The sequence below is a fragment of the Parambassis ranga genome, chromosome 9 (genome assembly GCF_900634625.1).
Source record: "Parambassis ranga chromosome 9, fParRan2.1, whole genome shotgun sequence".
In the NCBI taxonomy this organism is placed as follows: domain Eukaryota; kingdom Metazoa; phylum Chordata; class Actinopteri; family Ambassidae; genus Parambassis; species Parambassis ranga.
In genome coordinates, this window is record NC_041030.1 from 16,696,475 (window position 1) to 16,711,434 (window position 14,960).

The 14,960-nt window shown below is 39.5% G+C and overlaps 1 protein-coding gene across 1 annotated transcript in view; it reads right to left on the reverse strand.

Moving 5' to 3' along the window:
- Positions 1-14,960, reverse strand: part of gpat2 (glycerol-3-phosphate acyltransferase 2, mitochondrial) — an 86,363-nt gene that overhangs the window by 24,383 nt on the left and 47,020 nt on the right. The window contains exon 3 of the mRNA XM_028414784.1: positions 164-267. Coding sequence (XP_028270585.1) covers positions 164-235 — 72 coding nt within the window. The 5' untranslated portion in view covers positions 236-267. The remainder of the gene's footprint in view (positions 1-163; positions 268-14,960) is intronic.

Here is a 14,960-nt window from a genome sequence, read left to right on the forward strand (position 1 = left end):
TCCAGTGTGACTCACAGATGCATCATGTTGTCATACAGAATTAGGCGCGTGGGACCGTGCAGGCTCTCTTGTGATTGTGAAGAACAAAGCGTTTGAGATTAGTGCACACAGAGTAAGTGGGAGATGACTGTGGGAGAGGGAGGCATGCAGGCAGAGTTCTTACAGTGGGTCGTTTCTGTTGGACTGATGGAAGGACCATGTCTCTATTTATCCTGTCATGTTCCTCTTGCACCATGGTGACGCCGCTGCAGATTTACCCCCAGAAACCTATGATAAACAACAGTCATACAAAAAACAGGGTTTTCACATGTTGCATTAGAGTAAAGAGGATTACTCCTTTAAATGTGGTCTGTGTTTTTAGGAGGATTTGTCTGAGGGCTATGAAAAGATGTCCACCATCCAATTTAAGAAAAAATAAACACAATCCTCGCACACTCAATGTGATTCAACATGCATTCCATCTTCTGGGCCATGCCAGGGTGTGTTGGCAGCATCTGATGTGTGCCCCAGTGCCCATAGCTACAACGTCACCCATCTAAGAAGCACCCTTTTCTGCACCATCAAAAATTCTCTTAACCTTCCTGTGAAAGCAGCCTTTTTAAGCCAGTTTCATTTGTCTCGGTTCCCCATTGTTTTCCTTTTATTGGATCTGTGGTAAACTTTAGTTTAAAACTTTGGTGCTTACTGCCTTGTGTATGCAGGTAAGACTAAAAACAAGGACAGAACTACCATTAAGAGGTTAGAGCCAGAGAGGTTCTCGAGGCTGTCTTTGCTCAGCAACGTACAGGTGGTGCAGGCCAGACATTTACCGGTGAGTTATAAATCATTAAAAGCAAGGGTACATAGCCATCAGCTGAAAAACAGCTCTTATGTAACTGATGCTGGTCCCTGGCCTGCTCGGAAATGCAGTAATGAGTGTTGGCAACGCAGGTCACCCCAGCTTAAATGGGTTATCCAATTGATAGCGATGGCTGTGCTGGAGTTAAAGTGAGTAATCAGCTGAAATTAAGGTAGATTTAATGCCGATTAAGAACCGGTCCACAGTCTCCAAAGAAAGAGCTAAGCTAGCACTAAAGCCACCATGCTGACAGAGATCCCTTTTGGTTTGTGTAAGGCTTTGTTTCTGCTACGAAAGGATGAAGACGTGTCCTGCTGTCATCAACTCACTTCAAACAAACCTTTCTGCTGCTACATCCTTTAGATTTTGCAGTCTCATTAGAGATGTTTTCTTTTGCCTCTCTGCCTCTTTCTGTTGATCCCACTCTGCCCCATTAACTCTGCTAATTAAAATTTAAGCCCTCCCCATGGGGAGACACTCTGTTTCAACTGGCTCAAGTTCCCACATTCATTACCAACTCCGGTGGGAACAAAGACACTGACAATAGATTCCCAAGGCTCTGCAATACTTCACAGATGCAGCAGGTAATGTGAAGAGACAAGGCAGCAAAACGGAAGGTAAAGGGTGTAAAACTGTAAATTAAACAGGCAGAGAATCAGCAAAGGCTCTAATGGTGTTACATAAGCCACTCTCCAGGGAATATAAGGCCACATGGAAACTGCTAGAGACAGCAATATTCCAAGGCCAAGCTGGTGCAACAGTACAGAGTATCATTTTCCTCATGCAGTCTCACCTGTTAACATACAGCACATGATTCCATACAAACAGGACAGGCCCACAGGTTCCTCCTGAACTGCTGTCATTCATGCTAGCTTAGCCCGTCCCCTTGTTAAAAGTTAATTGCTCAATTATAGCCTTTAATTAATATGCTGTAGTTTACTAATGCAATAGCTCAGACCTAAGTGAGCACATGATGAGAAGGGCCTAAAAATCAGAAGCCATTATGAGATGCCAGGTTTGATTAGAGTGAAGATAAATTTAGAGCAGCAGTGGATGTTACGTGGTGCATTTAAATCTATTCCCACAACTGTCAGTGATTATCAGCAGGGCATTTTAATACACTTAGTTATTTATAAAAAAAGAGCTGCACATAGAAGATTAGGAATCTCAATTAAATCAGATTTATACTTTTTGGCAACCCAGCTTCTCCAAACACAAGAAACCTGTACACAGGACACCTGTTCTTAAGCTACAGCTGACCAAAATACAGACACATATCTCAAAAATGCATGTTTATGGCTGGGATTTCAGAAAACTGGGATCTCGGATTTTCAAAATATATTAAAACAACTTGGATTTAGACTGACATTGTTAGTGTCACAAGGTCACAAAGTGATAAATGATTAAATTGGCTGATGTTAATGTTCATGAATCCACTATTAGAACACTGAACAACCATGGTGTGCATGGCAGAGCTGCAGTGAGAAAGCACTGCTCTCCAAAAAGAATGGTTGGCCATCTGCAGTTTGCTAAAGTTTATGTGGACAAACTAGAAGTCTGCTAGAAAAATATTTTTGTGGATTAATGAGACCAGATCATTGATTTAAATGAGTGCTGAGAAATAATAAAAATGTGTTTCAGTAAATGAACCATTCCCCTGAAATTACCAGTTATCAGACAATCAATAGAACCTGTAATTCAGGCAGAACACAGATGTCAGATTTAACCATTCATTTTAGACTGACATTCATTTGTGATAATTAGTGGTGATTTGTGGACTGTTGTGGAGCAATCTGATGAAGAAAACAGACAGAGATCCCAAACCTGATGGCAGAATTTGAGATTAATAACATTTGAATAAATGAGCACAATATGCATAAAAAACAGTTCTTGCACATGTAGAAGACTCTTGAAGGCAGAAGAGACATCCCTCACCGTGACTAGGCCAATTATTACAGAGGTCAATTTTAGGCAGGACTGAGAAAACCTGAGCTACTTAAATAGATGCTTCACTCTGTTATCTGATTATCTAATTGTCTGATTATCTAATTTTGTTTTAAGAGCAATTAAATAACAAGCACCAGTTACTTTTACTTGAATTGCTGCAATGCAGAACTGTGGGACGCCCGAGGAGATGGTGGTGTTTACAAACTTTGCACAAGTGAACGTACTGAAGCATTAACATTTCAAATACTTTCAGGAGGATTGGCAGATAGATTTGACAATTTGGTTTATTGCCTTTTTTAATGAAGTGCAGAAACAGCGTGAGTGAAATACATTGATATAGTGAATGGTTTTGAGCACAGAGGTAGAAAAGCTGAATCTGCTGTAGCAACCAAACCATCATGGCATAGGATGTGTACCTGCAAACAAAGAAGCCCTCCCAGAGTCAGCAATGAGCAGGGCTTCTCTTACTTCTGCATTCTAGCAATGAACATCAGTGTCCCTTTATCAAATAAAGAACAGTTAAAGCTAATAGAAAACAATATCTAAGACTGCTTCTCATCTTACATCTTCTATCTTATATAAGTTAAAATAGTCTACAGGATGCTGGAAATAGGAACGAGTCATTTTTGGCTTGTGCTATGGGCTCGCAGCCTTTTAAACCGCTTGGGTGTCTAGGAGGCAGTCCTCCTTGGAGGATGGATGAGGATGAAAAAGGAGGCAGAATGTTAGACAAGTATGACTAACAGATCTCCAGGAGACCAGGAGGAGGAAAGCAACAGATGACTAGAAGGAAGGAAACTTTTGATTATTGATGCCGTACCTGGGTGAAGGACAGCACTATTATTGTGCAGACCTTGGTAAGAATGACAGACAATTTGTTACAATCGTAAATCCCGTATATTACCACACGTAAACTCTATTAGTGGGTGACCTTTGTTGACAACACCCATTCAGTTTGTTGAATTATTGGGTGTAAAAAAAAATAAATTTGACAATTCAGTGCCTGTTGTTGGCAGAGCCGATGCCGCTCCTGAAAAGAAATGTTAAATTTAGGCAAGGGAGGAATAAATGAAGAAAATCCAGTGGTACATAATGTACCTGGTGGTAGCTGTGACACCAAGTCTTTGGCATGCTTATGAGCCTCCTTAAACAAACCAATGGAGAGTGAGTATTGTGCTGAATTGGCATTTAGATAATGCCACTGGGACAGCATTGTGATGGGCTTGCATTTGCAGTCTGCAAGTAAATCAGGCCTTTTAAAAAGAATGCTAATATGGTAAACATACACACTGTGCACCTGGAAGCTCTCACTGCATCACTGTGCACACGCATATAGAAAATCAATCTGTGAATCAGTAGCTGTGCGTCATAGAGCCAGAGAGTATCATTGATTTCCCAGAACAAAAGGAATTCTATAACTTTACTCTCAGCTCTCTTTCTGGCTTTATCATTTTCCCTTTAATGCCAGCAGTGCCTATAGAAAATGCTTATATAAACACTCTGACAGCCAACTATCAAAGTGCATTCAGTTATAAAACTATGAATAACTGTGTTACCATCTGATTAGATAGAAGCTTCGGCCTAATCATGGGTGAGCAGTTTGTCATTTTCATTTGGACTTTAATTGTCTGACATAATTTATAGCCAGAATCCTTGCTCCTGCGCACACTCAGTGTTTATGGTGATATAACACCACACATTTTGTGACAGCATAAAAATGATCCAACTGAAAATTTTGCTCCCGTATTACAATAACAAAACTGTTCCATTGATCAACTTTTTTGTTACCTTTACTTGTCACCTTTTAACCCATGAACCTGTCTGTTTGCACATGTGCAAAGATCTTTTTTGTGTGGGTGGTTTCAGCTGATAGTTTAACAGAGATAATACTAGCACCTGGGAAAAAAGCAGCGTTACACTATTAAAAAATTGGCACCTTTTTCCACTACACACACAGAGATTTGTTGTTGTTATTGTACACTGAGCAATTACGTTTGTAGAACAGTGTCATGTCAACACATCCATGTTCCACCCCCATGGATGTTTTCATTTAATATGCATAATTAGTCCTCATCTTGTGAAAGCGCGGCACCATTCAGACTCAGTTCAACTGACATGCAAAGTTATTTTTGTCATCACCTGTCAGGACAGAAAAAAAGTTAAACCTTTATCGTTTGGCGCCGCAGTCATGGCCATGCTGAGGAAGACAGGCTGCAAATATTGAGGCAGGTGTAAAGTATCACCCAATAATCAAACAGTGGCAGCCAGTGGACATGCTGCGATAAATTTTAATTTAATCTTTTAATAGCTTTTAACGGCTGGCAGAGACAGTACATTGCCTTTCCATTTGGATTTGATCATTTTAAGTCATGTAATTATTATTTATTTGTCTTTACTTGCCATAAAAAGCTACTCTTTCCTACTGATTGGTTAGGGTGAGATGTTGTGAGACTGTAAATGTCATGGTTTGAAACACTAAAGTATGGTATATTCCCAGTATAGCCCTGCCAAACATCAACTTGAGGTATAATTAGTCAGAATAAGTGATTGCAGGTAAGCAGGGCTTTTTTTTAATGTATATTTCAAAGCATTTCAAATAAGCTTTGGGACTTGGGAAGCTTTCTGGAGAACCACTTATCTAAACTAGAACAAAAAGATTGATTAGGTTGCGGTGAGTGGATTGTACCTAGCACTCCTCAAACACTGCAGTGCACCCCTCAGACCATTCGTGTTTGAATTGCAGCTTCATTTGAATAAGGTAATAAACTAGTAATGACAAACACATGTTCACACATGTGTTCCTTGCAACACATCCTAAAATTACCTGGATGAAGGGTCGTTGTGAAACATGGCGAACATAGAAAGAGAGAGACACATTCACCGCTTTTATAAAAGGATTGTAAAAGAGAAAGAAACTAATATAGGAGTGCCAGGATAAGACTGATAAGTTGAGGATTCACATTTTTGGCTGCTGAATTTATAAGAAATGGTCAATATAACTATGATAATAGGTCATCCTCCTATAATGTTTTGACAGACATGTTCTTTAGACAGAAAATAAAAAATGCTTCAACTAACTTTAACCTAATGAGAGCTTCATATCTCGCTTAAAAGTGAAAATAAATCATTAAGCTTGACAGAAATAGTGATTTAATTTATATCATGGTATGTATCCATATGGACTTGTTAATCATCAAGACCAGAGTTTTGTCTTGACATTTTTTTTTAGTAATAGGACTACGCTGCAATACCACTGATGTGAAAAAATGATTGTGATAAGATTTATTCCATATCGCTCAGTCCTACCCATTGCAGTCATCTCAATGGTCACACATGCCAATGACTCTCTAATCTGAACAGAACAATAGTTGCTCAACATTTGTTCTACAACTCCAACAACACTCAGCCACAACTCACCCTACAGAAACTCCTTCTAAAGAACATCTACTAGCCAATCATATCTTAGCAACTGTTTCTAGGGAGTCTGGCAAGCTTTCAAGCAGGGTGAAGAGGCTGAAGCGGTGTGAATATGGATTGTGTAAATCAACCCCAATCAACACAGCAGTCTGGTATGGATGAAGCAGTGTGAGAAACCTCATGCGGATGTCAGGAGGATCATTAAGATAAGCTAATTTTGTTCCAAAGTAAGTCGTGTTGTTAGTGATCTAGCCACTATTGCTAGCTAGCCAATTTGGCTTAATACTGCTGCAAAGTCTGTTGTTTAATATGCATTAATTAAATATTCAATTAATGGTGACATGGAGGCTCATTCTAATCTATTTAAGCATTTTGTTTGCTAAAATATAAGCAGCTCAGTCAGTTACTACTGGTAAGCATTATTAAGGCTACATACTATATTTCACTTACCCAGTGGTGCACAAACATTGTTGATTTATGATCACGGCTCTCGGCAGTGTATAAACAGGTGTCTGCTGCTTGCACTGAGACCAGTGTGCTTTCGCATCAATTTTGATGATATTGTCTGATCGCATAATTTATGATAGAAGCATAATTAAGCTTTACATTGTTTTATACTTTATGCTCAGACTTTGGGAAAAGAATAGTGTCAGCACAGAATGCACTTTGAACATCTGAATCTACTGTGGTTATATAGAATGCAGACTCACAAGCTGACTCCCAGGGGCATCAAAAGGAATATATAAAAACAATCTGGTTTTTCTAGTGTCTGCAGCTGTCATGTCATGATCAGAAAGGAGCCCCAGGCCAGCCCCATCCGAGTTCCTCTAACCGCGGGAAGTCAAAATGTCTGTTAAAAAAAGAGCCTATTAACGCTGATCACCTAAGCTGATAATTTGAGTATGTGATCTCTCTGATGTGGTCGGATATGAGCTTTTTCTTCCATCTGGGTGACCCCACTCATCCAGTCACAAAAGACAAGAGTGATGAAAAGATAACATATGGTTGTGTGAAGAATAAAAAGAAACTGAGGTGCAAATGGCTGACATTTGATGATCTTTCATAAAAACAACATTAAAGCATGTACAAAATAGTACAAGATATGACTGATAGAAAACAGGATGCGGGGAGGGGGATAGGCTTGGAAAAATAGAGATCAGATTGTTTTTGACTAACAGGATCTGATGATAATTACACTGATCAACGTGTTTTTGACTAATAGGATCTGATGATAATTACACTGATCACTGAGTCGTTTCTTTCCGACACTGTCAGATAAAAAGAGTTCTACATCGCACTGGATTCACAAAAAAAGAGTACTAATTACACGTCATATACCCATCATCCCTCCCTGTTCACACCTCCATATTTCTCCCTCTTTCCAACATTTAAACAAAGTGTCTTCTCTGAGCTAACCTGCCAGATTACAAATGCATTGAGGTGGGCCACATTGACACCTTTTCACATGAAACCCTGAAACAGATACATTTAAATATGTGCGAATATATAAAAGACAAACCTCAGCATCTGAATCAGAAGACATCCCTCAAACACCACAAGCTGATGTGTTATGCAACAGGTCTTTCTGGTAATTGATTCATGCTCCAAAAATATTCAGGAAGAGTTGAAAGCTTTTATGCAACAGTGGACAATAAACTCTACAATGTGATCACACTAAGTCAAAGAGCAGATTTCTCCAAAGCTGAATCAAATATGAACAAAGTACACCAAATACCAGATAAAATCCACTTGTAATAGTATTAAATTTACATTAACTTAATAAAACAAACATTTACTACATCTTTGACCCAGAGTTGGCCTCCTCCTGCAGCTGCACACCGCGTGTGGTGACAAGAAGAATACAGTAATCTATTTGAATTATCTGCTCCTATATAACACACAGTACTGTGAGTAAAAATTCCTCAGCAGCTGTAAAAAAAAATCACTTACAGAAGGAATCTATTGAGGCAGGCACACTGACTGACCCGAGGTTTGAAAAAAAATATTCTTCACACATCAATGTTTTAACTTATCCATTAGAATGAAGTAATTTTCCCAAGCAGATTTCCTGGATGCCTTGTCCATCATCATTGCACAGGATGAAGCTGCAGGGCTGGATTAAAATATGACAAGCATTCCTTTGAGCTCCTTCAAAACTCTGACATGCATAATTTGAGTTTAACAGGCTACAGTACATTTGGAGACGGAGTTCAGAATTATTTTAATTAATAATTAATCTGCCAATCACCTTTAATCCTTTCATTCTCAAAACCAACTGATTAGTCCATTAGCTGACGCTCAGGTCCGCCTGAATTCACAAAATTCCCTCAGAAATTCTGCCAGCTGGGCCAGCTAGACCAAATCAAAGGGGGTTATCTTATCACCAACTCAGCTGGCTCCTTTCAAAGTGGAGGAGAATCAAATCCACTCATATGTTCAGAAAATATCCAACAACCTGAAAAACTCCCATCACAGCTGTCATATACAACAGTACAAAAATCATTTTGTACATTGTTTTATCCATCATCTCCTCGTCAGTCTTATTGTTTGATCCATTAATCCATTTTTACAGTGACAATGATCAATTATTCAGCTCCAGCATGAAAAATAACTCACTGCTCAGTAGTATTCATGAGACAGCTAAATTGTAAATATACAGTACCATCATAACCGATTTATCAAATAATAAGCAACAATAATCAGCAAGGTCAGCTGAGGAGTGTGTGGTGTGTGTGTACACGTTCAGAGTGATAGTGATGTCTGACCTACAGAGTGGTGTATACAGAAAACTTGTAAAGGGTGCTAAAGTACAGATATGGGGAAAGTCAGTCAGGACTTTACCTCACATTGTGTTATTACCCCCTTTTGTGCACACACACATTTATTCAGTTGTTGAGCTGTATAAGTTATGTAATAAATATTTATTATATAGTAGGCTACCTACTATACAGAGGGCGTTAACTGAAGGCTAGTTTGTATGTGTATATTTACTATATTTGTGTGGCTCTGTCCTCATTTTGAATGGTACAAAAGCAGCAGTGTCACTCTGGGTCACTCCCATAAAAAGTGCAATAAATTGATATGAGTTAAAATGAAGATTGAATTCAGCCCTATTTAGCTTTCCTGGAACTCGATTGGATGTGCTTTTTTTAGTTTTATTTTGCATTACCTAATCAATGTCTTTAATTAATACTGAATGATTTACAAAACATTCCACCAGATGGGTGGAAGTTATGATGGGAAAACAGTAGAATAATGCCAAAATCTTGTCATTGATTAAATGACGAATATATGAATAGAAGACATCTGTGGATCAAAAACTTACTCCCTTGCTGCAATATGATCAAACGCTTTGGAGCAGGTATTCATCAGTTTTAGTCAATTTAAATGTTTTAGCTAACATGGCATCTTATAGGTGCTGATTGCTTAAAATTTAAATATTTTCTTAACTTAGTCTGCTTGATATGAAATTGTAAAAGAAAAAAGTTGAAATGCTTACTTATAACTGTTGTCTGTCCTGAGCACATTTTTGTGTCCTACAGTTTAATGTCTTAGATATAGCTATATTATAAATATTGCTAGGGACATGCATCATATTTTTCCTCCAGGGGACAGTCTATACAGTTAATGACAAAATGCTAATATGAATATTGTCAATGGAATTCTGCCACATGGCTGCGAAGCTTTCTGAAAAGAAGTAAAAGAAGGTGATTTATTGAGGTCTCATGATCGCATCTTTAACAGCAGATAAATCTATTACAATCAAGGTTGAGGGCTCTGTGGTGATATGTCAGAGTGAAAGAGGGAGACATGTGAGCATCATTAGGTGGGCTCAATGAGGAGCCCGTGGGCTGACAAGGCTGAATACTCTATGTGACTCTCCCCCTCCCTTTTGTATCGCCCTCTTTCTCCCTGTGGGTGTACGATTTATGGAATACAGTTGCACCACTGTTTACCTTGTTGCCAAGCTCTCTTGCTTGTCTGCAAAGTGAAAAGTACCAAAACTTCTTTAAGGCTAATTCTGAAAACAATGCAAGTTATTTGACTCTCATGAAAAAAAAGACAGCACACCCAACAAAAATATTTTTCCACAGGCGAGGTATCAGAAGTAAGAAGCTGTGAAAACAGAAGGAAAAAGGATGTTTGTTTTTTGTTAACAGCGATTAAAAATTAATTTCAAAGAGGCTTGTTTAAGCTGGCTGTAAATTAACAGACCTCGGAGTCATAAATGAAACTGGGCCTCTGACAAAGAGAAAATAATAAAAAAAGTTTTCTCTAAGCTTTGGAGGTTTTATAAACTTTTATGTACTGTGTTATACTAAAGCAGGGAACCATAAACAAACTGTATATCATGCTGCTGCAGACAGATTAATATGACCAACCTGGCCCACAGTTCCATGAAGTGCTGCCTCAGCATGCCACAACTGTAACATTTTTTGAAATACAAGATTAACCTGGAACAGTCTGATGTAAAGAGTGGGGTTTAAATCATGAGATTGTCATGATTAGACTCACTAGTCAATGCACTGATTGATAACACAGTACACAATAGTTAAACATGCATCATCCAGACCTTTCCTATTTAAAAAAAATGATGCTTGGAAATCTGCAGCTCTAATGAATTTTTACAACCTGTAGCTGCACTGTGAAAATGAGCTGACTGCTGATGACGGATAAGCTGTTCTAACACACTGCATTTAACACCTGTTTATACATTAGTTTGTCTTTACCCATGATTTTTCAACTATTTGATCCAAGCAGGAGATTCAGGATCATTGAAGTACAGTCAGTATCGCGGAGGAAGTTCATTGATCGGTGGACCAAAGTTGGAATTTATCCTAATTAGTTACATTTAATAATAAAATGAAAGAATAATATAACCAATTTTCAATAAAAGTTGATGATATGGAAACAGAATGCATAGATATGCAAATCCCTTAAACCCTGTATTTAATTGGAAACAGTCAGCAGTGTGTGTCTACTCAGTTCCCATATGCTTATAGAGTGTTGTGTATAGAGTGCTTATAGAAAAAGTTCTCCTTTCTCAACTTTTTTTTGAGACATGCTGCTGGCATCAAATTTAAAGTGAGCGTACCAGTTTCAACCCAAACTTTTTTTTTTTTTTTTGAAACAGCATCAAACTAATACTGAATTTTGCAACTAATTTATCACATACATGTATGCACCAAGCAGGCTGAGAAGTGTGATACTCTGATAATTGGCATTCAGCCTCTGGTACCCTGTTGTCAAAGAAGCCTTCAGCACCTCACATCCACATCAGACACCACTTCAGAGTGTTTTACTACCTCAGTGATTCCATTGCAAGAGCTGGACTCAGATCTTGTGACTCTACCTCCTGGGGGAGAGTCCCTCTGAGTTTCACCCCCCACCCCCCCTGCTGAACACAGCAGGGACAGGGGTGCCCCCCCCCCCTCTTTCCTCTGCTAAGATGGCATATAAAGCACCATTGTCCAAAAACTGGTATTAAAGTGCATCTTTTCTGGCAGTCTCTCCAGAAAGACATTCATTCACACTCAATTATTCAGAGAAAAGTGCTATAAATTGTTGAGTAACAGCAAGAAAAAACAACTAAAGTGAGAAGCACAATGCCTGGCTCCTATCCCACCTCTGCACAGCTGGCTAACCAGGTGTGAAGTGAAAGTGAAGTTACAGAAATGGTTGGACACTGAGAGCCCCTGATATTGCACTGGAAGGGTGTAGGAGGAGCTTTCTGAAGCTATCTGACTCTGTGACAAGCAATTTGGAATGAGTGTATGCTGGTCTGAAGCCCTGAAGGGAAAAAAACAAGAGCTCAGATTCAAGCTCAGCTTGTATACAAGATATTAACAAAATGTGGGAGCATTTGAATGGTCTAAGCCACAAAGTACAAGACTTGGGTACTGGATGTTCCTAAACATTGCCAGCTAAAAAAAAATAATGTATGCCTCACGTGCTATTGCAAAAAAACAAAACAAAATATATAAATATAAATCTCCCTTTAGGGTTACCAAAAATGAATGACCAAGAGTCACGCACAGATTGAATGATGCTCAATATCCCCACTCATTCATGTGATTTGATAAAAAAAAAAAAAAACATCAAGGGCACTTTTATTCAAAGTGCTTTACAGAACTAAGAGTGCTTGCATTTCAAACACTCTCATCTCAGTTTCAAAAGCGAACTGATATGTTTTTAACAAGAAAAAAATTAACCAAACAATGGCCTCTTCTGAATGTGTATGTAACAACATCCATTCATCTATCCATTATCTGAACCCGCTTTGTCTTGCAGTGCAGGGTCACATGGGGGCTGGAGCATATCCCAGCTATTAATGGGTGAGAGGCGGGGTACACCCTGGGCAGGTCACCAGATATGTGATAACATATAATACGAAAAAAAAGCAATGACACCTGGAGAAGATGACTGGACAATGATGAACCTCAACAGTACACTTCAGCCCATGTTGTGTTAACCTTCATTTGTGCAAGGTAGTTCAAATGGAAAACAAATCTGAGGAACCCCACGGTGCATAATCAACAACAAAAACTATCAAATTAAAATGTTTCCACATGGACAGCAGAGGTACACACCACCGATAATAACACAACTAGGAGGTAGGAAAATAATAAAGAGACTTGGAGGATGAGTAAAACTGATAATAAGCTATGTTATATCAGGTGTTCATCAAGGGATTTAGTCACCTCCCTGCAATTTTAATACGGCGAACTTGATTTATTTCATAATTCATGCAATTTTAAATGGCACACAGGCGAATTGGCATTGTTAGCTGTCTGGTGCTGCTTTAAAAAAAGTGTGTTGATGAAGATTCTCAGTCATCCAGGTCATCATACGTAGAGAAGATTGAAGCAAGGCGTCTGGACTTGTAGAGTTTTCTAGAAGACGTTTCGCTGCTCATCCAAGCAGCTTCATCAGTTCTAACTGTTTGGTGGGGAAACATGGTTTATATGTGGTTACAGACCTATGTGGGTGGGTCTGGGTAAAACTTGAAAAAACTTAAAAACAATAGCACTAAATGTTTCCATACTTACCTGTGATGTTCTGGCTGACTGGGCCAGGTGTGTCTAACGACTGGCTAACGACTATGAAACTGCCGGAGGGGGACTGGTTGACAGCCCTTTGTTCTTACTGTGAGTATGTGCAAACTTCCTGGGAATGGATGGAATCACTGCATTGTATGTGGTGGAAAGATGATGTCTGAGGCCACCACCTCTGTTAAGGGAAGGTTTTTCCAGCTTAGCATAGATGGCTTCCTTGACTCCTCTTTCATACCACCTTTCCTCCCTGTCTAAAATGTGAACATTGTTGTCCTCAAAGGAGTGTCCTTTGTCTTTGAGGTGGAGGTGAACAGCTGAGTCTTGTCCTGAGGAGGTGGCTCTCCTGTGCTGAGCCATTCTTCTGTGGAGTGGTTGTTTAGTTTCTCCAATGTACAGATCAGAGCATTCCTCACTGCACTGGACTGCATATATCACATTGCTGTGTTTCTCCCTGGGAATCTTATCCTTCGGGTGAACCAGTCTCTGTCTCAGTGTTGTCATCGGTTTGAAATGGACCGGGATGTCATGGTTGTTGAAGATCCTGCAGAGTTTCTCTGATACTCCTGACACATATGGAATGGAGATGTTCTTTCTCCGCCTGGTGTTGTCCTTCTTCTTGTTGTTGGGGGGTCTTGTTTTTGTGGCTTTGATGAGTGCCCACTTCGGGTAGCCACAGGTTTGCAGGGCCTTCCTGATGTGGTGTTGCTCCTTCTTCTTCCCCTCTGCGCTGGTGGGTACAGTTTGTGCTCTGTGCTGCAGGGTCCTGATGACTCCCAGTTTGTGTTCCAGTGGGTGGTGTGAATCAAACAACAGGTACTGGTCCGTGTGTGTGGGTTTCCTGTACACTTCCACATTGAGGCTCCTGTCCTCCTCAATATGTACTGTGCAGTCCAAGAAGGCCAGATTGTTGTCCTTGGTGTCCTCGTGAGTGAACTTGATGTTGTTATCCACTGCGTTGATGTGTTCTGTGAACCGTTCCAGTTCGTTGGTCTTGATTTTGACCCAGGTGTCATCCACATATCTAAACCAGTGGGTGGGGGTGGTTCCCGGAAAGGAACTCAGGGCTCTTCTCTCCAGCCTCCGGTGTGTAGAAGTCTGACCAGACTCTAAGGATTCTCAGTTTCAGCGCAGCTTATCATTCATTCTTTTTTTAAAAGCACTCTGCCTACAAGCTGATTTTTCTTACTCTCATCTAACCTGATGGGCCTCCAGCAGCCGGCCCTATTTGTGATCATGTCAGGTATACACAGCTGATGTAAGGTAAAAGCAACCTGCTCAGGAGGCCTTTGTAAAAAAAACACACACAATCAATATCGCTCTTCTTTTTTTCTTTCTTTTTTTTGTGGAGTTCATATTCTCACTTGCTGAAACGGCCTGCAGAGATGTGCAGTATAGCTAAATGGTTTGTGTTTTTTTAATGAAATAAGAGGACAACTAGAAATCAGCCCTTGTAAGTTTCAAGGAAATCAGAGCAAAAAAAGGGCTGAAGATGTCTCATCAGTTCTGAAAATGTTTTGGTGGAAATTTAAATCCTTTTAACCTTACCCACAGCAACATTTAATTAGCCATCTTCAGGTCAGATGCCAAGTCATTTGCTAATCCTGCTGCATTTGAAATGACTTCCTGAAAAATAAAATATGTTTTCATAATAATTTAAAGATCATTATAAGCTTCGAAGGCAGTCTTAGGTTTTTCCAAGGACC